The 25,413-nt window shown below is 38.6% G+C and overlaps 4 protein-coding genes across 5 annotated transcripts in view; 2 read left to right on the plus strand and 2 right to left on the minus strand.

The window, feature by feature from the left end:
* Positions 1-25,413, plus strand: part of LOC103435015 (TMV resistance protein N-like) — an 83,737-nt gene that overhangs the window by 50,108 nt on the left and 8,216 nt on the right. The window lies entirely within an intron of this gene.
* Positions 2,354-8,374, minus strand: LOC139192565 (uncharacterized). The gene is made up of 4 exons (XM_070814816.1): positions 8,051-8,374; positions 5,369-5,417; positions 3,207-3,565; positions 2,354-3,109 (listed from the first exon to the last, which is right to left on the minus strand). Exons 3-4 carry the CDS (start codon positions 3,561-3,563, stop codon positions 2,573-2,575), a joined length of 894 nt encoding a protein of 297 aa, XP_070670917.1. The 5' UTR covers positions 3,564-3,565; positions 5,369-5,417; positions 8,051-8,374; the 3' UTR covers positions 2,354-2,572.
* On the minus strand, positions 3,614-5,148 carry LOC139192563 (protein ANTAGONIST OF LIKE HETEROCHROMATIN PROTEIN 1-like). Its single transcript, XM_070814814.1, has 3 exons — positions 4,636-5,148; positions 4,317-4,542; positions 3,614-4,221 (listed from the first exon to the last, which is right to left on the minus strand). Exons 1-3 carry the CDS (start codon positions 5,143-5,145, stop codon positions 3,764-3,766), a joined length of 1,194 nt encoding a protein of 397 aa, XP_070670915.1. The 5' UTR covers positions 5,146-5,148; the 3' UTR covers positions 3,614-3,763.
* Positions 10,974-17,094, plus strand: LOC108171230 (disease resistance protein RPV1-like). 2 transcript variants are annotated; one of them, XM_029089678.2, is made up of 8 exons: positions 10,974-11,618; positions 12,495-13,590; positions 13,720-14,028; positions 14,179-15,105; positions 15,718-15,888; positions 16,081-16,203; positions 16,272-16,339; positions 16,583-17,094. In XM_029089678.2, exons 1-5 carry the CDS (start codon positions 11,122-11,124, stop codon positions 15,772-15,774), a joined length of 2,886 nt encoding a protein of 961 aa, XP_028945511.2. In that variant the 5' UTR covers positions 10,974-11,121; the 3' UTR covers positions 15,775-15,888; positions 16,081-16,203; positions 16,272-16,339; positions 16,583-17,094. The 2 variants fall into 2 exon arrangements, with proteins under 2 accessions (XP_028945511.2, XP_070663848.1); XM_070807747.1 differs by lacking the exons at positions 16,272-16,339; positions 16,583-17,094 and having other exon boundaries at positions 16,007-16,146.

Here is a 25,413-nt window from a genome sequence, read left to right on the forward strand (position 1 = left end):
AAGGGCCCTCGGTTTTTCAATTTTGCATGCATATGCGTATATATAACTGTATGTGTAGAATATTACAAACATGAGTCTTAGCGTAATTGTTATTATTGTTTCTTCACATTGCCCCAGGGGATGAGTTTGAAACTCGTCTCCATCATTTTTTAGTTTATTTTTTATTAAATGCATATACTTTCACAAAATAATATAAAAATTTCACACAATAACAAAAAAATTAGAACCCTGACCCTCTAAATAGGTAAGAAAAAACAATACGCTACATTTCCACTTGTTGATTTGTTAAATTTGTTTGTGCTATTAGAATTTATAGAAGCTCAATTGAAAACTAAAATTATTTTTTTGAACAAAAAAATGAAAAAAAATTAAATTCTTAGTACATCCAATTGCTTTTTGCACATGATCCCTGAAATTTCAGAACCGGCTCTGAATAACAGTATGAAGGGACAATGAATTGGCCCATCAAGATTACGAGATCCTTGAATAATGGGACTTGGATTGTCTGCCCTCCCATTTCGGTGCCCTCCTGTTTTGTGTGGTCACGGTTAATCTATGTCAATATTTTATATTGTTTTTTTTTTATAAAAATAATAAGACAAAAAAAAATAGTAATATAAAATGTTGACGTGGCTTAATCGTGACCACACAAACAGGAGGGCACGGGGAGAGCAGACAATCAAAGTCCTTGAATAATGGCACACTGAAAAAAAATTGGACTTGGATTGTCTGCCCTCCCATTTCGGTGCCCTCTCCGTGCCCTCCTGTTTTGTGTGGTCACGGTTAAGCCACGTCAACATTTTATATTATTTTTTTATAAAAATAATAAAACAAAAAGAAATAGTAATATAAAATATTGACGTGGCTTAACCGTGACCACATAAACAGGAGGGCACGAGGAGGGTACCGAAATAGGAGGGCAGACAATCCAAGTCCAAAAAAATTTCCACCCAAAAAAAGGTTAAGGTGGGGCTGGTCTAAAATGAATCGTGACAACACTATAATTCAATCACCCAAATTTCACTACTCTAATATTTGAACGTGTGAAGTCGTGTTTAGTGTGACATACATTTGCCGTGGACTCCTGGCATGGAAGTTCTTTTGTTGTTGGTGTCGTGAGGTGAAAGAAAGCGTGTCAGCAACACTAAGGTAAGTCTCCGTTTGATAAATGGAAGTTCCAAGGAAGCTTGCTCTCCCTTAACTTTATCACATTCACATTGAAGGTGGTAGGAAGCTTTCGTGCTAGTTCATAGGGAGATGAGATCTTCTGCACCCATTTTTGCCTGTGATCTTTTTGTGTCTTTGTTAATTGAACTAAACATAATTAATTAAAATAATAAAAAATTAACCAAATCCTCAGCCAATTAACAAAGGCACAGAGGAACCAAAGATAAAAATGGGTGCAGAAGAACTGCTCTCGTTCATAGGACATTTTGATAATTAAATATATGTATTTATTGCTCTTGATTTGATTTGTAATTAATACTTTTTATTTAGGCGTCGTAACACTCTCTCTCTCTACACTTTAATTATAATTTGAAGATAAAAGGGGCGATGTCCTTTTATTCGTTTTCTGTCAAAATCACTACCAAAAAATTGTCCGAAAGGAATCTTTTTAGCTGGTCCCATCTGTCTAGTAAAGTGTGAAGGGATGTGAGGCGGAATTGGCGAAAGTAAATTTCCCTTCAATCTGAATACGAGTCTTATCACATCCTTCCTTTCTCATTCACTTTTCCGTCGTTTTAGGTAAACTAAAAGTAAATTGACGGCAGAAATGAATGCAAAAGGCGTTTTATTGTTGGTGGAAAACAACAATATTATTTGTTTTGGTGCAGGTTGAATCTCCGTTGATCTCTGTTTTTTTCTAGCGTTTAATAATTTAACTCATTAATGTTAAAAACGAATAAGAAAAAGGTAAAGAGGGTACAAATGAAGAAAATTTTAAGGGTGCGTTTGTTGCGCCGGACTGTCTCGGACTGGACTAGCTGCCGGGACTAAGCTGGACTGGCTTAGACTGGACTAAGCTGGACTAACTTAGTGAAGCGTTTGGTGCAGTCTCGGACTAAGAAGCAGGATAAGAAAAACAGTACTGTTCACCAGATTTGTGTTTGCTTAGACTAGGACTACAAATTTTTGTCATTGTGTAATAGAGTAATGCTACAAATCTCATGATATGGGTTAATTGGAGCATATTTTTGCCATGTATATTATGAATCTTAAAAAAAATTGACAATTGTTTTGTTTCTATTACCTGCTAATAGAATTGGGTTTAATTTGCAAATGTAGCTTGATTTAAACTCTATCACCCAACAGAAGAAAAATAATAGTGGCCAATACATGCAACTTCAACAAATACAAGTACATAAGATCTCCATAATTTAGAAAATCCTAGTTAACATTAGTTAACATTAGCCAAAATAGATCTCCATAATTTACAAAATGGCTAGTAAACATAAGCCAAAATACTAGTGCAAAGCTAAGTTATAAGTCATAACATAAGACTGTATGATTAATAAAATACATCCATGTTAACGTTAATAAAATACATCCATGTTAACATTAGCCAAAATCCTCATCCGCTTGCGTTGTCTCTTAAAAGTCTTTGGACGAACACTTTCTTGAGTTCCGGTTTGATTGCCCTGAACACTCCCACATTTTTTGGTTTATCCAAAATAAGAGACAATGCATCAATTTGATCCATAGGAGAGAGACCCATTGCTTCAAGTTCATTAGCTATGTCAGTATGATCTGCAGTACCTTGAACTAAAGCTTCAGTTACCATTTGCATCCTCTTCCCACTTTCAACATAAAAATCTTTCAGTCCATTGATAATTGCCTCGGTTCCATCACTTGAACTTCCCACAGCTCTTTTCCTCTTTCTTTGGCTATTTTCAGATGGGGTGCTTTGTTGGCTTTGTTGGTTCATTGAAGAAACAAAATTATCACCTCCAATATCACTTTCACCAACATGATCATGACTTTGTTCCTCCACCATTTGAGCAGGGGTTTCGGCTACATTACCCGTAGCCCGATCTTTTCCAAATATATATGCAAATCTATCAAACAGTGGAAAAGGTTTGCTTCTCCATCCATCGGCTTCTTTATTTCTCTAAGATTATATCAACATAGCAAAACTAAAATTTAGCATGCGTAACAAATATAGGAGCAAGAATATAACTAATGCATAAATAAAATAGGATATGAACCTGCACATAAGTTTGCCATGCGTCATCACTGTCAACTTCAACGCACTTTTTGACATCATTCCATGCAAATCCACTTGTGTTTATCATGTCAACGACCATACTATATGTTTTTTTCCATTTCTTCAACTTGGACTCAATATGTGGATTTGCCTTTATATTTGAATGAGGACATAAAACATTGACAGCTTTTGCTATTTCAACCAAAGTACCTTGTTTGAAAGCACCGGTGTCACACCGTTGCTTCCGAGCAACAAAATCCTCAAGAACTCCTAGTAATACTTCTTCCTCAAATGCTTCCCATTTACGCCTTCTTCCTTTTGGCTCTTGAGTAGCATTCAAAATATTTTCGTTATCCATACCTAAACAAAAAATATTTTAATGAAGGAAAATACCATACAAATAATCAATTTGCATAATATCCAATCAACTTGCATAATATCCAATCAACTTGCATAATATCCAATTAATTTGCATACCATCCAATCATTGTGCTAATATCTAACAAATGCATGATAAAAAGGAATACTAAAATAAAATGTTATCATTAAAACATATAGCTAGTTCGGTTGCTGGTTCCTAATTGCTCTCCACTCATTATACATTTCCTCAGCCATATCATTCCTCATTGCAGTCCACTGGTCCGATGATTGAACACTACCAACATATTCACCTTCTTCTGTATTTTGTCCATCTTCTATTATTGGCAAATTCTCCATTGGATCTACTAACATCTCTTGCCTAATAAGATTGTGTAGTAGGCAACAAGCGGTAATTATTCGACCTTGTGTCCTTATCGGATAGAAAGATGGACTCCTTAGTATCGACCACCTTCCTTTTAGCAAGCCAAAACAGCGTTCAATTACATTCCTTGCCTTAGAATGCTTCATGTTAAAATATTCTTCCTTATTAGAAGGTGTTCGTCCCTCCCATTCAGATAAATGATAAGGTATTCCTCTATAGGGTGCAAGGAATCCTTCACCATTTGTATAACCACCATCTACAAGGTAATAACAACCTAATGAAAAAAAAAAACAGACCTTATTAGTGTTTTGTAGTTGACAAACAGAACTAAACCTAACTTAGAAAGTTGAGACTAAGTAATAATCTTACCCGCTGGTACCTTAAAACCATTAGGCCTACTAATTGCATCATGTAGCACTCTAGAGTCTGATGCGGAACCCTCCCACCCCGGAAACACATATATGAACTGCATATCTCCTGAACACACACCTAACACATTAGTTGCGACTCGACCATTTCTTGTTCGGTATCTTGGTTTGTCAATTTCAGGTACATGCACATCAATGTGTGTTCCATCCAATGCTCCCAAGCAATTCTTAAAAATAAAAAATAAAAACTTTTTGTTAATTTATACAAAGGGAATGAAGAGTTAAAGCTTAAGGAAAATGAAAAATATTTCTCATCATACCTTAAAACATCGCCACCTAGCATCTGTAGAATCAATAGGCACAGGCTGTGGGACTTTTAGTAGGAAACCTTGTAATCGCAAAATTCCTTGCAATACGCTATTGAAATACCTACTTATAGTCTCTCCCGACCTATAAAATCTACCGCCAACACTACGATTCTTAGTATGATGTGCTAATATTTGTAAAGTCATACACACCTGTTCCTCTACAGACACCAAACCATCAGTTTTTACCCTCCCATCTTGACGAAGTAAGTCGCATAATATGCCAAAAGTCCTTCTATCCATTCTCAATTCGTTAACACATTCAGTATCAGTATTCCCTATTATACCATTCAGATAACACAAACTAATCTCTCGTCTAATAAGTGAACGGTTAGTCAATGTGGGTCGTTCAACATGTCTCTGTTTGCCACGTAGCATCATCACCACAAGAATCGTACAAATACAAATTGTTTCCAAATAAGACATCTCTAACAATAAGATCAATAAAAGCTTCATTCGATCCATATCTATCCAAACAAAAAAAAAACAAAAAACAAATTAACTAAATCATTAACCCGAGGCAACAAATATACATATGGCGTTGAAAAAAAAAAGTTTTCATTAACCCGAGGCATCATATTCAAAATGTTCTACTCTTATACATCTATAAACATGTGTCTAAGAACACTAGTATGAGGATTGCTATCATTGCTAGGCATTGCATGTGAAAAGGGAAATTAAAGGACACCTGTAATGCAGTAGCCTTAGCCTTAGCCTTCCGTTTATGCTCCTCTTCTCTGCATCCAACAACCACAACAAATTGCAATTCAGCATCAACCCCACACAATACAAAACATTCACATTGTATACACAGTACATACATACACACTGCAAACACAGTACATACATACACACACTACATACACTGCATACACTACACACACTACATACACTACACACATACACTGCATACACTACACACACACCCTGCAAGTACACACACAGTGCATACATACATACACACACTGCATACACCCTGCATACACCCTGCATACATACACACTGCATACACAGTACACAAACACACACACACACTACATACACTACACTTACACACACACTGCATACACTACACACACACCCTGCATACACACTGCACACACACACACTCACACTCACACACTGCACACACACACACACACTGCATACATACTGCATACACACACACACTGCATATATACACACACACTGCATACATACACACACACTCACACTTACACACACTGCATACATACTGCATACATACACATACACTGCATACATACTACATACATACACACACACACACTGCATACATACACACACACTCACACTTACACACACACTGCACACACACACACTCACACTCACACACTGCATATATACACACACACACACTGCGCACACACACACACACTGCACACACTGCATAGACACACACACACTGCACACACTGCATAGACACACACACACTGCATACACACTCACACACAAACTGCACACACACACACAAACTGCATACACACTCACACACACACTGCACACACACACACACTGCATACACACACACACACTCACACTCACACACTAAACACAGTCACACACACACACACTGGACACACACATACACACACTGCATATATACACACACACACAAACTGCACACACACACTGCATACACACACAAATTACACACACACACACAAACTGCACACACACACACTGCATACACACACAAACTGCACACACACACAAACTGCACACACACACACACTACATACACACACACACACACTGCACACACACTCACACTCACACACACTCACACTCACACACTGAACACAGTGACACACACACACACACGGGGACAGAGTGCAACAAACTCTTACCCTCACACACACACTCTGTTTTTATACTCACACACACACACTGCATACATACTTGCATACACACACACTGCACACACACACACACGCACACACACACACACTGCATACATACTGCATACATACACACACACACACACTGCGCACACACACACACTGCACACACTGCATAGACACACACACACTGCACACACTGCATACACACTCACACACACACTGCACACACACACACAAACTGCATACACACTCACACACACACTGCACACACACACACACACACTGCATACACACACACACTGCACACACACTCACACTCACACACACTCACACTCACACTTACACTCACACTCACACACAAACACACACACACACTGCACACTTACACTCACACTCACACTCACACTCACACTCACACTCACACTTACACACACACTGCATACATACTGCATACATACACACACACACTGCATACATACTACATACATACACACACACACACAAACTGCACACACACACTGCATACACACTGAACACAGTCACACACACACACACACTGGACACACACATACACACACACACAAACTGCACACACACACTGCATACACACACAAATTGCACACACACACAAACTGCACACACACACACTGCATACACACACAAACTGCACACACACACAAACTGCACACACACACACACTACATACACACACACACTGCACACACACTCACACTCACACACACTCACACTCACACACTGCATACACACTCACACACACACTGCACACACACACACACAAACTGCATACACACTCACACACACACTGCACACACACACACACTGCATACACACACACACTGCACACACACTCACACTCACACACACTCACACTCACACTTACACTCACACTCACACACAAACACACACACACACACAAACACTTACACTCACACTCACACTCACACACACATTTTACACACACAACTCACACACACATTTTACACACACAACTCACACACATACACACAAAAACAGATTACACACACACACACGGACATATTACACACACATTTTACACACACAACTCACACACACACTGCAAATAACACAGGTTACACACACACACACGGATAGATTACACACACATTTTACACACACAACTCACACACACACAGATATTACACAGGTTACACAGATTACATACACACACACACACACACAAACACACTCACACACACACAAACACACAGACAAATTTTTTTTCAGTACACACAAACACACACACAGAGAGCACACACCTGAGACTAATCTCAATTTCATCTTATGAAAACCCCAAATTCTAATCTCAATTTCACCTAAATAACAAAACCCTAATTTGTTCAATTGCAAATCCACTTGTATATTATGAATTTCTCAAACCCAAAACAACAAAATCAAATAAACCTCAGTTAATATCACAAACAAATCCACACAAATCGACGAAAAAAAATCCAAGATTCGAAGCTTACCGACTAGAGGCAGATGACAGCGACCAGATGCAAGGACGACGATGAGCGTGAGGACGATGTGGGAGCACGGCAAGGACGACGACGAGGGCAGACGCAGAGATGAGGACGATGTGGGATGTGAGATGTGGGAAGACGCGGTTTCTCTGGCTTACGAGTCCGCCCGAATTTGGGATCCCTCGTGAAGAACGGCTAAGCCCCCCCTTAGTCCTAGCGAATCCCACCTAAGCTCATTAAAGCTAATCCCGGTACCCACCAAACACTGGACTATAGTCTAGTCCAGTCCAGTCCCAGCGAATCCTGTCAAACAAACGTGCCCTAAGTGTTTTATTATAATATTTTCAATTAATTACGTATTTTTATGCATTTTAACTTTTATATGTATATAATTAGTTTGATACGATCATTATAACTTCGTATGGCATCGTTTCTGTGCCATGAGGTGAAAAAGGGACCGCGTGCTTCAATAACAAAAAAAGAAAAAAAAAATCATTGTTTGATGAATGGAAGTTGCAACCAAAGTTCCTCTCGTTCAACTCGAGAGGTGGTCCGTAGGAAACTGCTTTATGGTTGTGGGCAGGAAGAAAGGAGGCAGATTGTCTGCCCTCTTAGTTGTGATGCCTTTTCATGCATTCTTATTTTGTGTGGTCACAGTTAAATTACGTTAACATTTTATATTAATTTTTTAATAAAAATAATAAGACAAAAAATAATAAAAATATAAAATATTGACGTAACTTAACCGTGATCGCACAGATAGAAGAGCATGAAATGACATCACAACTAGAAGGACAGACAATCTGCCTCTAAGAAGAAAAGCACAAGGCCTGCCGAAAGAAAGTCCTTATGGGGGACTTCACACTCAATACGCTGAGAGACTTTTTAATGTGAACAGAACACGTTAAAATTTAATAACTTAAAAAATAAAATTTTCATAATTTATATAAAAATATGTGATATATCACATGTGTTCCAGTCGCAATAAAAAATGCCTCCAATACTTGCAGACCTTAGTTTATTTGGCTTTATTATACATTATTTTATCATTTGTGAAATAATCACCTTAATTGACTGATTTGGATCAGTTCGGGACCTTAGTGTCCGAAGCCTCCAAGTCAACAAATATGGGTCATACAAATTGAATCCAATGGTCTTCATTAATTCATTTTCCTGACCCATCACACATAACTAACAACCCTGATTTGACTTGCACACCAATTAGTGGCCCATATTTGTGAACTTGCAGGTTCCGAACATTAAGGTCCGGAACGGATCCAAATCCTTAATTTACACACCTTTCTTCAAGTATTTATATGGTTCAAAACGACGCAATTAGACTGGATATAAGTAATGTGGGGTGTGGTTAATTAATTTGATCTCCTGCATATTCCTTTGCTTTTCCCTTGTATTTTTTTTCTCATCACGGAAAAGAAAATTATCCACAAGGAATTGTTTTAGCTAATTCCCATCCAGTGGAAGTGTGAAGGGATGAGATAGGGAATTGGGGATTTGGATCCTCTCCTGAGCCTAAGGAGAGGATCCTCATGATCAAGAAGTGTAGGTCGTTAGATGAAAATTTAACGGTAATAAATAGAAGATTTTTGTAAAATTATAATAATAATAACCGTTGAATTTTCATTCAACAGCCCACACTCTCTGGTCAGGAGGATCCTCTCCTTATGCTCAGGAGAGGATCCAAATCCAGGAATTGGGACCCTGACAAAAACTGAAAGCAGTAATGTGGGGCTGGTTAAGAAGAATTATTTGGGTTTTGATTTTTTTTTTAAAATCAACGGAGAATTAATAGGTCCGAACAAAAAAGGAGTGCAAAAAAAGAAAAGGGATTTGAAGAAAATTACTCTATAATGAAATACTTTTGTGTTACTTCAAGACAATTGTGTGTTTTTATGCATTTAAACTTTTTTTATGCGTACGATTGATTTGACATATTATTATTTTATTTTCCTATTGCATTGTGTAAGTGTCATGAGATGAAAACGAGAGAGCATGTTAGTAACATAACGAAAGAGATGAACTTTTATTGCAACTTCAATCCTTCAACTTGACAACATGCACATTGATATGTATTTCTCTTTATTTTTCTCACAGAAAAAAGGAATAGAGAAAGAAAAATAATTTATCTAAGAGATCATTTTGCCGAAAGGAAAAGAAGAACGATCGTAGTTGAGCTGTTTCCAACTATTAACAGTGTGAAGGGATGATGAATTGGCCCACTAAGACTACAAGACCTATGAATATGGCAAGCAGAAAATAGTATAATGTTAGGAACGATAAATTTGAAAACAAAATTTAAAAATTAAATGATATATCACTAATAAGAATGAGCATGCCTATGAACGATTAAGTAATAAAATAATTATCAACTTCTTTATCCTTTAATTTTTAAATTTTTATCTACAAATTTAATTTTTCTAACATTATTTTTGAAAAAAATTCCAAAAAAAAAATATCTATGTCGGATATGGAATAATGTCAATATTGTAACTCAATCACCCAATCTCAATCATTTACGTGTCATCTTATGTTTGGTGCGATATACAATAGGAATGGACTTGTTGGAAAACTGATCCCCTCTGGATGCATTATGTGGGGATCTTAGGATCCCTATATCTGAACCGTTCATTATGTATTGTGCGGTCATGAATATTTAACTTTATTATTTAAAATTAAACACAAATAGTATCTGACGAAAACGGACCGCACAATATACGATGAACGATTGAAATGTAAGGATCCATAGAATCCCCACGTAATGAATCCGGAGGGGATCCGTTTTCGACTTTTTGTTGTCGGTGCTGTGAGGTGGAAGAAAGCGTGTCGGCAACGTTAGGGAAAATCTCGGTTTGATGAATGGAAGTTCCAAGGCAGGTTACTCTCCTTTTTAACTTTATCACTTTCACTTTGAAGGTGGTAGGAAACTGCTGCTTCCCACATAGGCAGAAAATCATGCAAATGGCCTGATATATAATAAGAGCGAATTCTTGGTGCGAGTACCAGTCCAGCATCCATACTCAATTCTTTGAAAGGCCCTTCATTTTACCTGGATTTCTCCAATGAACAATCAACTTGTCTCTTCTTCTTCCTTCAGCAGTCCTCCTTCGTGGAAGTACGATGTCTTTTTGAGCTTCAGAGGAGAGGATACACGAACCAATTTTACAGATCACTTTTACAAGGCGTTGCACGACAAGGCAATCACCACGTTCATTGATCACCAGCTTAAAAGGGGAGAAGAAATATCTCCGGCTCTTCTCGAAGCAATTGAAGAGTCGAGAATTTCGATCATTGTATTCTCTGAAAACTATGCATCGTCAAGATGGTGCTTGGATGAGCTCGTACATATCCTTGAATGTAGAAAGTCAAGGCAGCAAATAGTTTGGCCAGCTTTTTACAAGGTGGATCCTTCCGATGTACGAAAGCAAACGAGTAATTTTGGTGACGCGTTTACAAAACTCAAGTGCAAATTCGAAGACAACCAGGAGAAGATCCTCACATGGACGAGTGCTCTTAGAGATGCAGCAAATTTGTCCGGACGTACTTTCAAAGAGGGAGAGTACGTATATTTCTTCCCCTTAATACTGCCTTTAATCTGAAAAGATGACTTTACCTGAAATTCAATTTTCTTTACATAAAACCCAACCTAGTTTTTGTGCTTGACTAATTAAGCTTAACAAGTTAGATTTTATATCTTTCGGTTTCCCAAAATACCCCTAATAACAATTTGATTCTCTAGCATATTTATATCCATTTATTGTGTTAAACCTATTGCAAGTTTAACTGGTCACTAGTACTCATTGTGTTAAATTTCGAATTGGCTGGATTAATTACCCGAGTGTACCCATATTTTGTTGTTCAAATTTTAAATTTATTAATATTTTTTGGTTTCCTAATTTTGTTTGAAAAATCAATTTACCTACGTTTTTGAAAAATTAACTTACAAATTACTGATTTTGATTAATAATGTACCTATGGTGTTGTTTTATAATTTACCGATTACTAATGATGTTAGGTAAATTAGTACTTTTAGGAAAGAAATGATACATATCCATACAAAACATCTTTTTTCATCCGAACAACAACATAACATTTAAATGCAAAAAAAAGGTCCATGTCTTATTATTATTATTTTAACAAAAGGAAATAAAAAACAGTCAATGTCCTAAGTATGGAAAGATGTGAAATTGTGAATAATGGAATAAGGGTAAATCATTTTTATTAATGGGTCAATTATTATGTTACATGATTCTGTATTTAGTTGCAAGCGGCACATGCTTGACTGCATCAGTGATTATCCATACCTCTGTTTTTTTTCAATCTTTTTTATCTTTTCATTCTCTTCTTCTTTTTACCTTTTTTTTCTTTTTTCAAAGAAATATAGCAGAAAAAGTTGATTGGCTAAATGTGTCAATTTTTTTATATAAACTGGTAGGTATGAAGCTACATTTATCAATAAGATCGTGGAGGAGATCTTCGTCCCCGTACAACAATGTACGCATTTGAAGGTAGCCAATTACCCAGTTGGAATGGAGTCTTGTGTAAAAGAGGTGGAAGAGCTTTTAGGTGTCGGTGGAAATGATCCATGTGTGGTTGGGATTTGGGGGGCATCTGGAATCGGCAAGACAACAGTTGCAAAAGCTGTTTATAATGCAATTGCTTATGAGTTTGAAGGTAGTTGTTTCCTGGCAGATGTTCGAGAAACGTCAATACAATACGGAGGCCTACTCCAACTACAAAACACTCTTCTGAGTGAGATTGGTGGTTCAGAGTGGAAAGCTGTCAATCTTCATAGAGGAAACATCCTTCTAAAGAAACTGTTGAGGGGAAAGAAGATTCTCTTAATTCTTGATGATGTGGATGATTTTGAGCAGTTAGACAACTTGGTTGAAGTCCATCAGTTAGGTGAGGGTAGCAGGGTGATCATAACCACAAAAAATAAAGGATTGCTGGAATCTTGTAAAGTTGAGCTGATATACAAGGTCCAAAAGTTAGAAGACAACAAAGCTATTGAGCTTTTTAGTTGGAATGCCTTCGGAAAAGAAAAACCTCCAGATGATTATTTGGGACTCGCACGACGTGCAATAGCCTATGCTCAAGGCCTCCCGTTAGCTCTTAATCTTATAGGTTCTCATCTGCGTGGTAAAAATATAGATCGTTGGCAAGATATTTTGGATAGTTACGATGAAGAACCTCATAGAGGGATTCAAAGAGTACTTCGGAAAAGTTATGATACCTTGGAATATGTCCAACAACAACTTTTCCTAGACATTGCATGCTTCTTCAAGGGTGAAGATAAAGACAAAGTGTTACAGATATTAAAAGGATCAAATCTCAAAGTACGTCAACATTGTATTGATGTTCTCGTTGAGAATGCCATTATAACTATTGAACATAATAGGATTTTGATGCATGACTTGCTAGAACAAATGGGTAAGCATATAGTTTGGGAAGAATCGCCCACTGAACCAGGCGAGCGGAGCAGATTGTGGCATCCTAAAGATGTGTACCGTGTTCTAACTCAAAACAGAGTAAGTAGAATATATGTTCTTGCATTTGATTTAATTGGCATGATTTTGGAAACACAAAAAAAATTAAAATCCTTTTGATTTCTTTGTTATATGATTTGTTTGTTAACACTATTTATTTTTCCATCTTAGGGAACAAAGAAAATTAAAGGCATTGTGGTGATATTGCCCGTGCCAGATGTGATACCCCTGAATACAAAAAGCTTTTCCAAGATGGTGAATCTTGAATTTTTTATAATTCGTAATGCATACTTTTCTGGATGCGTTGAGTATTTACCCGACGATTTGAGGTGGATTGAATTCGGTGGGCTTCATTTCTGGGGATCCAATATTCTTCAAAAGCAAATACTTACATTCAATTTGCAACCCAATTGTCATCTCAGAAATCTTGTCACGTTTATTATGCCAAACAGTGACATCAAACAATTGAAGGTGTTTCAGGTATGTATACTTATTATAAATGAATTTGGACAATTACTAATTTAATTGTATATTTTATTTTTGGAAAAAGAAATTTGCCAAAGCTTTTCATCATTAATTATTCTATTTAAAGTTTGCGATTTTTTTTTTCTTTTGATTTTGATTTCACAGAATTTGGCAATGCTTACATCCTTGAATTTAAGTGGTTCCGAATTCTTAGAAAAAATTCCCAACTTATCCGGAAGTCCAAACCTAAAGGAGTTGATTCTAAATGAGTGTAAACGTTTAGTTGAAGTTGATGATTCTGTTGGAGTCCTTGATAAACTTGATAGATTAAGTCTTCATGAGTGCTCTAGGCTTGAGAGATTTGCGACGAGACTTAGATTGAGATCCCTTCAAAGCCTTAATCTTTATGGTTGCACAAGGCTCAAGAGTTTCCCAGAAATAGAGGCTGAGATGGAATCTCTAGAGTATTTGGACATATCAAAAAGTGGCATAAGAGAATTGCCTTCATCAATTGCATATCTTACTGGGCTTAAAGTTTTGAAAGCAAATGAATGTGAGAACCTTACAGTTACATCATTACATCACATTTATGGGTTGCAACATCTCGACTATATTGAAATGGATGGATGCCCAAAACTGGTGACATTTGGGAAGTTTTCAACTCGCTTAGATACTTCACATTACAACGGTATTCCATTAGCCCTTTTCAACTTACGCCATCTTGATCTTGGTGGATGCAATTTATCAGAAAGTGATTTCCTTGTGCCTCTTCAATATGAACCATCCAGTCTTCATTGCTGGTCCACAGTAACATATCTTGATCTGTCGAGAAACAATTTTGTTAGTCTTCCGGATTGCATTAGCAATTTTGTCATCTTGGAGCAGCTTAGATTGCAAGGCTGCAAGAGGCTTCGGGAAATTCCACATGCCCTTCCACCAAATCTAAGGGAATTATATCTGGATGATTGCACATCATTGGAGAAAATTCCAAAGTTGCCCTCGGGGCTTAGGCGTCTGCAGTTGACTAATTGCTTTGGACTAATTGGCGATGAGGTGGCAAAGTTGGAAAATAATTGGTTGAACTGGAATCAGGTTCGTCTCTCCTCTCTTAATTTCTCTTGAAATTAAAATATATAATTTGTTGATACTTGGGAGGGAGAACAGATTACGATTGTTTGTAATTAGTTATTTACATATTATTTACTATTGTAGGAATCTCTTATGTACTCTCAATTGCAAGTTACGATTTTTTGAACAGTTTTCAATCTGCATAATCAAAGATTTCATATCTGTAGGTGGTTAGTTATTAGAAAAACAGAAACCACATTTGTATCTTGAAGTACCTTTCACTAATAAAATCAAATTCTAATTAATCAAAACAAACAATTATGGAAGGAAAATATACAAGGGGAAATGAGATTATAAGTACAAAATTCAAGATTAATTACCTAAAAACTGGGTTTTGTTCATATAAGTACAAAATTTCTACACGAAGATCAAAGAACTACATCGTTTGGATGAACATGTAAACCACATACTTTTCTCTCTGTTAATCAAGAGTCGGGGTTTGCAATTATTTTTTTATTATCATTTACTTCTGCTTTTTCAATTAATGAATAGGTGGAAAACTTGATTTGGAGTTGATTAATAAGATTTAGTTGAATTTTAATATCAAGAGGAGATTTTTTTTTTTTTTGAAACAAGGAATCATTACCAAGGCACAGAGGCCAGCCAAGAACAAAGAAAGCCAGACAAGGCTAACAGACAAGGAGAAAGCAACAGACAGGAAGAGACTCGGGATTACAATAAGACGCTGCCACAAATGGCGAACACGTCATCCCCAAAAAACACCAGCCTAAGCGATCAAGTCGGAGGGTAAGGCAAACCATCTTTGTTCAAAATTCTAACAAAAGAAGTTGGGCGTCTCAACCCACACAGAGTTGCACATCTCCGGAGTAAAATTGCAGATAACAAGACCCTCATAATCTCACAGGTCTCGGCTTGTGTCGGTTGTTTAAATTTCTGGTGTAAGGCAAGAAAGTGAACTCATTAATGTTGTTGCTCTAGTTAGTCAGCCTGCTGTTTCTGCCAAGGAATCGAGAAGTCTGTGCTCTCTTTGTGTTCCACCATTGGAAGCTGGGAGTGAAGCATGCATTAGTTGTTGGAATTGGACCTCAAATTCTTCAACAGGTTTGATAGAAAAAGTTAAAAGGGAAATTTTATTTGAACCCATGTAACTTTTTTTCTACACTCCTCAGGTGTATAAGCAGGCCGGCGTCACCGTTCTTATCTAACAGGGTTGAATCCAAAATCTGCATCTCTCTTCGTAAGTGCCATTACAACTTTCTTAATGGATAGAGCTGGCAGAAGATAATTTCGAACACCTTCGGTTTCCTAGAACCGATTACTAACTTTTAATCAAAATTATAACTAGGGTAAACTATCCAAACGATAAAATACAGTTTAGTGTCCCTCCATTTCCATTTTAGACTAAAAGTTTGTAACCGGTTCTATCTATATGCATATTTGCAGAAAATAAGCTTTCCTTTTTGCCTTTCTTGGTTTGCAGGTCGCTGCTGCTCTCCACATTACATTGTCCCTCACTCTTCTTGTAGTTGCCAACATTGTCAACTTGGGAACTGTTCTGAATGCAACAATCTCCACCGCCGTGCCTGCTGCTTCGTCATGGCATTTGGAGTAACCCCGAACATTCTCTGCGCAGAGGTCATCCCTACCAGCATCCACGGCCTGTGCATTGCCATCTGTGCCCTCACATTCTGGATTGGAGACATCATCATCACTTACGCATTTCCTGTCATGCTCTCCTCCGTTGGATTTGCTGGCATCTTCGGAATCTATGTTGTCGGGTCCATCGTTCCCGGATACTTGTTTACTTGAAGGTGCCTGAAACTAAAGGCATGCCTCTTGAAGTTAGCTGCTGCTGATGCATCTGTTGGATTCCAATGATAACTGATTTGATTGTTTAGAGGGTTTGAAAGTTTGGTTTGGCTTTAGACTGGGATTATGAGGACAGGATTTGGGTTGGAAAAAGTGCTGATGACTGGATTGCATTTTTAGAAAGTGACTAGTCATTATGCCCGCGCGTTGCTGCGGGTTTAAAAGTGTAATAAAATTTGTAGAAAGTTTTACAGACATGTACATGTATTCATTGTATTTACAGCAAGGAACAAACATACATGAATAAGAGAAGGTTCAGTGTTGATCTGGTAATGGAGTAATTGTAACAGTGTAGTTGTAATTCAAAGGGTAAAGTTGTGCTGTAGAGTGAAAAACAATGTAATTGTAACAAACACTGGTTTGTCACCTAAAGAAAAAACTTTCTAGAATTGTTTAGTGGTTTTTGAAGCTAACCATATAATAAAAAGACGATTGGACAGAGTTGCATTCAAATTGAAAAAAAGGAAAATAAGTCAGGAGACTGAATTTGTAAGGAGCTCAAAAGACAATTTCGATTTGGTCATTTACATATAGCAATAGTAAAAATTACGGAAAAACTATACCATCTCGCTTCGTTCATCTCCTGCAGGTGCTGAAAGACCACTTGGTTCGCGAGTTGGCAGTGCACAATGAGAGTCGGGAACTGGTGAAGGGCGTGGAATGATTTTCTACCCTTTCCCTGCTGCAGACAATAATCAAAACCCAGAACCAATTTCACCAAAAATGCAAAAAAAATACCAGTACCAAACTCACAAATTTAATCAAAGTATTCTTCTAAATCTAATATAAAAACATCAAAAAACCCGTAGGTTTAATGAAGAATTCTCCAAAACTCTGAAATTTAAATGAAATTTTTTACAAAATCATGAAAAATTTACTAAAATTCAATTATGCAAATTTACATTTCTAAACACATAATATTCAAATAAAGAAAAATTTAAATAAAGGTACTAATATTTCAACAGCCATGGTTTGGATCAAATGAACTTCTCATAAATTCGTGGATCCTCGATGAAATACTCCTAAAAGATGAAAAACATATAATTTTAAACAGACACAAAGGTACGAAAATTACTTCAACAAATCAATTAAGGTGGATGATCAAATGCGTCATTTTACACTCATTTCAACCATAACCCAAAATCTCATATGAGTAAAATAGAAGGCTAAGATGGATTGGTCAAATGCAATAAAGTCCAATTGCTAAACAGGCAGGACAACTTAGAAAAAATGTATAATAAAGATAGAAAACTAAGAAAAATTCCATGATATACCAGAGCATAAGGAAGATTCAACTACTAAGGATCAATAGCATTCTTTGATCGATTGCCACCGACTTTGTTAGCCACTGATTCCTTTTCAACTTCTTGGAATAATACTTACTTTCTGGTGCAAGGAAGGGAGAGAATAATCTATACGAACGCCGACTTATTTCCAACTCCAACGTCAACCATTTTGCATCACTGTTGAAAAAAAAAAGGTATTATAGTTTGATCAAATACTGCTATGTAGTAGGGTAATTTCTTATTAAGAGTTTTTTGTCACCTGTAATTTGTTAAACTTTTGTTTAGATTCAGTTGGCAAAAGCTTTATTGTATTGTACACAGAATTTTGAAGAATGCATCAGAAAGATGAGCAAAATTGAAGTCACTGTTACTCATCTCTACCTTCAAAGATTAGCAAAAAAAATTTCAAAGTTCATTGGAGTTCACAACCTATGTTCATCAATACAAATTAAAATTTTCTGATACCCAAATCCCCAAATTCCATGCTGGCTGAATTGTACACCTCATTTTGACTCAAAGACAACAGAAATACAGATGGATGAAAAGAAAAATTGTAACAATTACAAATAAAAAGCAAATATACAATTTGGTATGGAAGAGTCAATGGAACGATTTAGAAACCCACCATATTAGTTGACGATGATTCATAGCCTCTTTTTTCTTCTAGCCTGCTAATAGCTGGTATTCCTGTTAAAAAGAAATACGAAAGGTGTATGAGAGGCATAAAAATGTGACAGAAAACATAATCAAACCATCCCTAGTAGTACTTGTTACCATATTCTTCAAAGATTAGCAGAAATTTTGTCAAAGTTCATCGGAAGCCACAACCCATGTTTGTCAATATAAATTAAAATTTTCAGATACCCAAATTCCATGCCAGCTGAATTTTACCTCATTTTGACTCAAAGATAACAGAAATACAGATGGATGAAAAGAAAAAATTGTAACAATAACAAATAAAAGGCATATATACCATTTGGTATGAAGAGTCAATGCAACAATTTAGAAATCCACCATATTAGTTGACGTTGATTCGTAGTCTCTTTTCTCTTCTAGCCTGCTAACAACTGGTATTCCTGTTAAAAAGGAAATTAAAAAGGTGTGAGTGGCACAAAAATGTGACATAAAACATAATCAAATCATCCCTGGTAGTACTTGCTACCATCCTCCTCAAAGATCAGCGGAAATTTTTTCAAAGTTCATCGGAGTTCACAATCCATGTTCGTCAATGCAAATTAAAATTTTCAGATACCCAAATTCCATTACCTTGCTGTTATTGACCTCTTTCTCAGTCGAAATCATCAGAGCTTTGGAAACCAATTTGTCGTCTGGAACTGTGGTGAAACAGACTGTCAATCAGGACCACGTTGCCTTCACACACCTGCGGCGGGAGCTAAAGAAGAGAGTCAAAATTATAATATTTCATATTGACAGATTCTCACACACATTTCATCCAACACCTAGTGTGCCACGTTCTCATATGCTTTCTTGTAAGATTAATTGAAGAACAATACTTAGTTTTTGAACAAAATTAACTTCTAGATGAGTAATTTAACATAAAATAAGCAAAAAGAAACTCAGAAATCTCTAATTGAAGAACAATACTTAGTGTTTGAACAAAATTAACTTCTAGATGAGTAATTTAACATAAAATAAGCAAAAAGAAACTCAGAAATCTCTAATTGAAGAACAATACTTAGTGTTTGAACAAAATTAACTTCTAGATGAGTAATTTATCATACAACAACAACAACAACAACAAAGCCTTTTCCCACTAAGTGGGGTCGGCTATATGAATCCTAGAACGCCATTGCGCTCGGTTTTGTGTCATGTCCTCCGTTAGATCCAAGTACTCTAAGTCTTTTCTTAGAGTCTCTTCCAAAGTTTTCCTAGGTCTTCCTCTACCCCTTCGGCCCTGAACCTCTGTCCCGTAGTCATATCTTCGAACCGGAGCGTCAGTCGGCCTTCTTTTGCACATGTCCAAATCACCGGAGCCGATTTTCTCTCATCTTTCCTACAATTTCGGCTACTCCTACTTTACCTCGGATATCCTCATTCCCAATCTTATCCTTTCTCGTGTGCCCACACATCCCACGAAGCATCCTCATCTCCGCTACACCCATTTTGTATACGTGTTGATGCTTCACCACCCAACATTCTGTGCCATACAACATCGCTGGCCTTATTGCCGTCCTATAAAATTTTCCCTTGAGCTTCAGTGGCCTACGACGGTCACACAATACGCCGGATGCACTCTTTCCATCCAGCTCGTATTCTATGGTTGAGATCTCCATCTAATTCTCCATTCTCTTGCAAGATAGATCCTAGGTAGCGAAAACGGTCGCTTTTTGTGATCTTCGCTAGATTGCTCCGGTCATTAGTGTGGATAAGTATATAAATGGATAGAGATAGGAAAGCAAACACAAGATGTACGTGGTTCACCAGATTGGCTACGTCCACGGAATAGAAGAGTTCTCATTAATTGTGAAGGGTTTACACAAGTACATAGGTTCAAGCTCTCATTTAGTGAGTACAAGTGAATGATTTAGTACAAATGACATTAGGAAATATTGTGGGAGAATGATCTCGTAATCACGAAACTTCTAGGTATCGGAGTGTGGTGTCGTCTTGACTTGCCTTATCTGTCTCATAGGTAGATGTGGCATCTTCTCTGGAAGTACTCTTCCTCCATCCAGGGGTGGTATCTTTAACTGGTGGAGATGCACAAGGTAATGTATCAATTTCACTTGAAGCTTACTTGTAGTTTCAGGTTTGGCCAAGCGCGATACAAACCATGTAGTAGGAGTCCCCCAAGTCGCCGAGCTAGGGGGTCTGCTGAAAGAGGTGACAGACAAGGTAAGCAATCAGAGCTCCGACTGATTGTTCACCTTCTCCCCATCTTGCAGCAGCATGAAGGATAAGAGAAGAAAAATGAGAAGAGATGATATGAGATACTTTTGCTTTTGAAGAAGTAACTTTCCACAGGCTTATTCTTGAACTGAGCTGGAGGGTTTTCTGGTTTCCTCCAGAGTATAAGGCCGACTGAAGAATTTGAGGGTCAAAACAAGTCCATCAAATCTAGAGTACGTTCCACCCTGCTGATATGGGATACTTTTGCTTTTGACAGAGTAATGGATGTATCGGCATGTGTGTTGTTACGCTTGTCTCCACATGCTTCCTTGTTTCCTTCGCACTTGCCCTATCTGTTCCTCAAGCAGATGCGGAATCTTCCCTGGAAACATAAGATGTTGAAGATGAGTACTCGAGAGCAATGCCAGGTAAGTAACCAGGTAAGGGGTTCCAGGCAGTCAGTTCCTGGCTGGAAGCTTGATTCCAAGTGCTGACTGATTGTTCTCTTTCTCCTTGTCTTGCAGGTAAAAACAAGGCCAAAAGAAAAGACAGGGAAAATGCATGATATGGGATACTCTTGATTTTAACCCTGATGATATGAGATATTCTTGCTCTAGTATAGCTTGTTTGTAGAGGTATTATCAGGGGGAAAGAAAGCTGAATATTTCGAAAGGCTTCGTTGGGAGTGCCCTCTCAGATATGATGAAGGGTTGAGCATTTTTGTAGGTCTGCCTGTCCGTTGGGGATGGAGGTCGACATATATAGGAGTCTCCCTAACAACAAGTAGTAATGCTATTCCTTTACCCTGCTTGGTCATAGCACGGTAGTGGGAGCTGCCAGTTTCACATGTTTTAACTCTGTCAGAGCACTTTGAAAAAGTGGTCTGTGGTATCTGGCTCTCGGATTCGGAAAACGATGCCTCTTCGATTTTTGAGAAAGCAATCATGCTGGGGGTCTGACTCTCGAGATTCGGAGAGCAGTCTCTTCGATTTTTGAGGAAGTAATCATGTTGGGAGTCTGGCTCTCAAGATTCGGAGGGCGGTGCCTCTTCGATTTTGGAGTCAGCAATCTTGTTGGGAGTGTTGTCTCGAATGTGAGTAAAGGTTGGGCATGTTTGCTAGTCTACCTTGCCACGAAGCACAAAGGTTGACACACAGGGACTTTCCAATTATCCAGCAATGGTACTGTTCCTTTACCCTCTCTTCGATTTTGAGAAAGTAGTCATGTTGGGAGTCTGGCTCTCGAGATTCGGAGGACGGTGCCTCTTCGATTTTGGAGCAAGCAATCTTGTTGGAAGTGTTTTCTCGAATGTGAGTAAAGGTTGGGCATGTTTGCTAGTCTACCTTGCCACGAAGCACAAAGGTTGACACACAGGGACTTTCCAATTATCCAGCAGTGGTACTGTTCCTTTACCCTTGTGGGTAATAATATGGTAGCTAGACCTTCAAAATTTATGTGTCTAAACTTTTGTTAGTGCTGTTTCTTTGCTATTCTTTTACCTTTCTTGGTCAGAGCGATGTAGTGGGAGCTGCAAGCTTCACGTACTCAACTTTGGCAGAGAACTTTGGCAAAGTTATTTGTGGTACCCATGAGCTATTGTTGCGTGTGGGAAGTGGGTGATTGAACAGTAAGATTCATGTGCTTTCTACTTCACCAGAAGTCTTCGACAGAATGCCCATAATTTCTGCAAAGCTGAGTGTGCGTGTGACAGGTGCTGACAAGGCTAGAAAAGTAGGTGCCTCTTCGATTTCTGAGATCGGCCCTCGTGGTCTCTGAGCAGCCCAGCTTTTGAGAAAGCGAGCGCCTCTTCGATTGATTCGGAGAACGATGCCTCATCGAGTTTTGAGAAAGCAATCATGCTGGGGGTCTGGCTTTCGAGATTCGGGGAGCAGTGTCTCTTCGATTTTTGAGAAAGTAATCATGTTGGAAGTCTGGCTCTCGAGATTCGGAGGGCGGTGCCTCTTCGATTTTGGAGCAAGCAATCTTGTTGGGAGTGTTTTCTCGAATGTGAGTAAAGGTTGGGCATGTTTGCTAGTCTAGTCTGGCTCTCGAGATTCGGAGGACGGTGCCTCTTCGATTTTGGAGCAAGCAATCTTATTGGGAGTGTTTTCTCGAATGTGAGTAAAGGTTGGGCATGTTTGCTAGTCTACCTTGCCACGAAGCACAGAGGTTGACACACAGGGACTTTCCAATTATCCAGCAGTGGTACTGTTCCTTTACCCTTGTCGGTAATAATATGGTAGCTAGACCTTCAAAATTTATGGGTCTAAACTTTTTTAGTGCTGTTTCTTTGCTTTTCTTTTACCCTTCTTGGTCAGAGCGATGTAGTGGGAGCTGCAAGTTTCACGTGCTCAACTTTGGCAAAGTTATCTGTGGTACCCATGAGCTATTGTTGCGTGTGGGAAGTGGGTGATTGAACAGTAAGATTCATGTGTTTTCTACTTCCCAGAAGTCTTTGACAGAATGCCCATAATTTACGCAAAGCTGAGTGTGCGTGTGACAGGTGCTGACAAGGCTGGAAAAGGCTGGAAAAGTAGGTGCCTCTTCGATTTCTGAGATCGGCCCTCGTGGTCTCTGGGGAGCCCAACTTTTGAGAAAGCGAGCGCCTCTTCGATTTCTGAGATCTGCCTTCGTGATCTTTGAGCAGCCCAACTTTTGAGAAAGCAACCTCTTCGATTTCTGAGATCAACCCTCGTGATCTCTAAGCAGCCCAGCTTTTGAGAAAGCAAACGCCTCTTCGATTTCTGAAGCTCCGTCGAGTGTAGATTTTTATAGGGGCTGGCATTAAGTTCCAAAGCACACTTGAATCTCCACCAGTAGAAGCTTCATTCTTGCACTTCTAAGATCTTGATTTGTCCGACCTCTTCTCTCTTCAACACCTTTGAAAATGTCTGGCACCTCCGACCGTCGTTTTGACTTGAACCTTGTTGAAAAGGCAGCCCCGCCTTCTCCAGACAACATATGGCGCCCATCCTTCGTCTCCCCTACTGGTCCTCTTACCGTTGGGGATTCCGTGATGAAGAATGATATGACCGCTGCGGTGGTGGCCAGGAACCTTCTCACTCCCAAAGATAACAGACTACTTTCCAAACGGTCTGATGAGTTAGCTGTTAAGGATTCGTTGGCTCTCAGTGTTCAGTGTGCAGGTTCTGTGTCTAATATGGCCCAACGCCTATTTGCTCGAACCCGCCAAGTTGAATCATTGGCGGCTGAAGTGATGAGTCTCAAACAGGAGATTAGAGGGCTCAAACATGAGAATAAACAGTTGCACCGGCTAGCACATGACTATACTACAAACATGAAGAGGAAGCTTGACCAGATGAAGGAAACTGATGGTCAGGTTTTACTTGATCATCAGAGATTTGTGGGTTTGTTCCAAAGACATTTATTGCCTTCGTCTTCTGGGGCTGTACCGCATAATGAAGCTCCAAATGATCAACCTCTGATGCCTCCTCCTTCTAGGGTTCTGTCCAGTACTGAGGCTCCAAATGATCCCCCTCCGGTGCCTTCTCTTTCTGGGGCTCTACCGACTGCTGAGACTTCTCCTAAGCAACCTTTGTGAAGGCTCCCTCTTGTGTGTTTATTTTGACTCATGTATATGTACATATTTGTAGCTTATCGGGGATATCAATAAATAAGCTTTCCTTCATTTCAACGTATTGTGTTAAATACACCAAAGTCTTCTTCGCTAAGTTCTTTGAATTTTCTTTTGTTGAAGCTTGTATGTTGAAGCTTTCTGAGTAGAGCATGTAGGTTGGGGTAGTGTTCCCTTAATTTCCCGAGTGAGGAAAACTTCTCGGTTGGAGACTTGGAAAATCCAAGTCACTGAGTGGGATCGGCTATATGAATCTTAGAACGCCATTGTGCTCGATCCTGTGTCATGTCCTTCGTTAGATCCAAGTACTCTAAGTCTTTTCTTAGAGTCTCTTCCAAAGTTTTCCTAGGTTTTCCTCTACCCCTTCGGCCCTGAACCTCTGTCCCATAGTCGCATCTTCTAATCGGAGCGTCAGTAGGCCTTCTTTGCACATGTCCAAACCACCGTAATCGATTTTCTCTCATCTTTCCTTCAATTTCGGCTACTCCTACTTTACCCCGGATATCCTCATTCCTAATCTTATCCTTTCTCGTGTGCCCGCACATCCAACGAAGCATCCTCATCTCCGCTACACCCATTTTGTGTACGTGTTGATGTTTCACCGCCCAACATTCTGTGCCATACAGCATCGCCGGCCTTATTGCCGTCCTATAAAATTTTCCCTTGAGCTTCAGTGGCATACGGCGGTCATACAACACGCCGGATGCACTC

This window comes from Malus domestica, chromosome 02 (assembly GCF_042453785.1).
Source record: "Malus domestica chromosome 02, GDT2T_hap1".
NCBI classification, from domain to species: domain Eukaryota; kingdom Viridiplantae; phylum Streptophyta; class Magnoliopsida; order Rosales; family Rosaceae; genus Malus; species Malus domestica.

What these genes read in the sequence shown, in the direction of transcription:
- LOC139192565 (XM_070814816.1), bottom strand. Translation starts at nt 3,563, where the DNA reads ATGGATAACGAAAATATTTTGAATGCTACTCAAGAGCCAAAAGGAAGA. An exon ending in CATGGCAAACTTATGTGCAG is followed by an intron (nt 3,110 to 3,206) that starts GTTCATATCCTA and finishes ATATAATCTTAG; the next exon opens with AGAAATAAAGAAGCCGATGG.
- LOC139192563 (XM_070814814.1), bottom strand. Translation starts at nt 5,145, where the DNA reads ATGGATCGAATGAAGCTTTTATTGATCTTATTGTTAGAGATGTCTTAT. An exon ending in CTAGGTGGCGATGTTTTAAG is followed by an intron (nt 4,543 to 4,635) that starts GTATGATGAGAA and finishes TTTATTTTTAAG; the next exon opens with AATTGCTTGGGAGCATTGGA. An exon ending in TGGTTTTAAGGTACCAGCGG is followed by an intron (nt 4,222 to 4,316) that starts GTAAGATTATTA and finishes TTTTTTCATTAG; the next exon opens with GTTGTTATTACCTTGTAGAT.
- LOC108171230 (XM_029089678.2), top strand. Translation starts at nt 11,122, where the DNA reads ATGAACAATCAACTTGTCTCTTCTTCTTCCTTCAGCAGTCCTCCTTCG. An exon ending in AACAATTGAAGGTGTTTCAG is followed by an intron (nt 14,029 to 14,178) that starts GTATGTATACTT and finishes TTGATTTCACAG; the next exon opens with AATTTGGCAATGCTTACATC. An exon ending in ATTGGTTGAACTGGAATCAG is followed by an intron (nt 15,106 to 15,717) that starts GTTCGTCTCTCC and finishes TTTTGAAACAAG; the next exon opens with GAATCATTACCAAGGCACAG.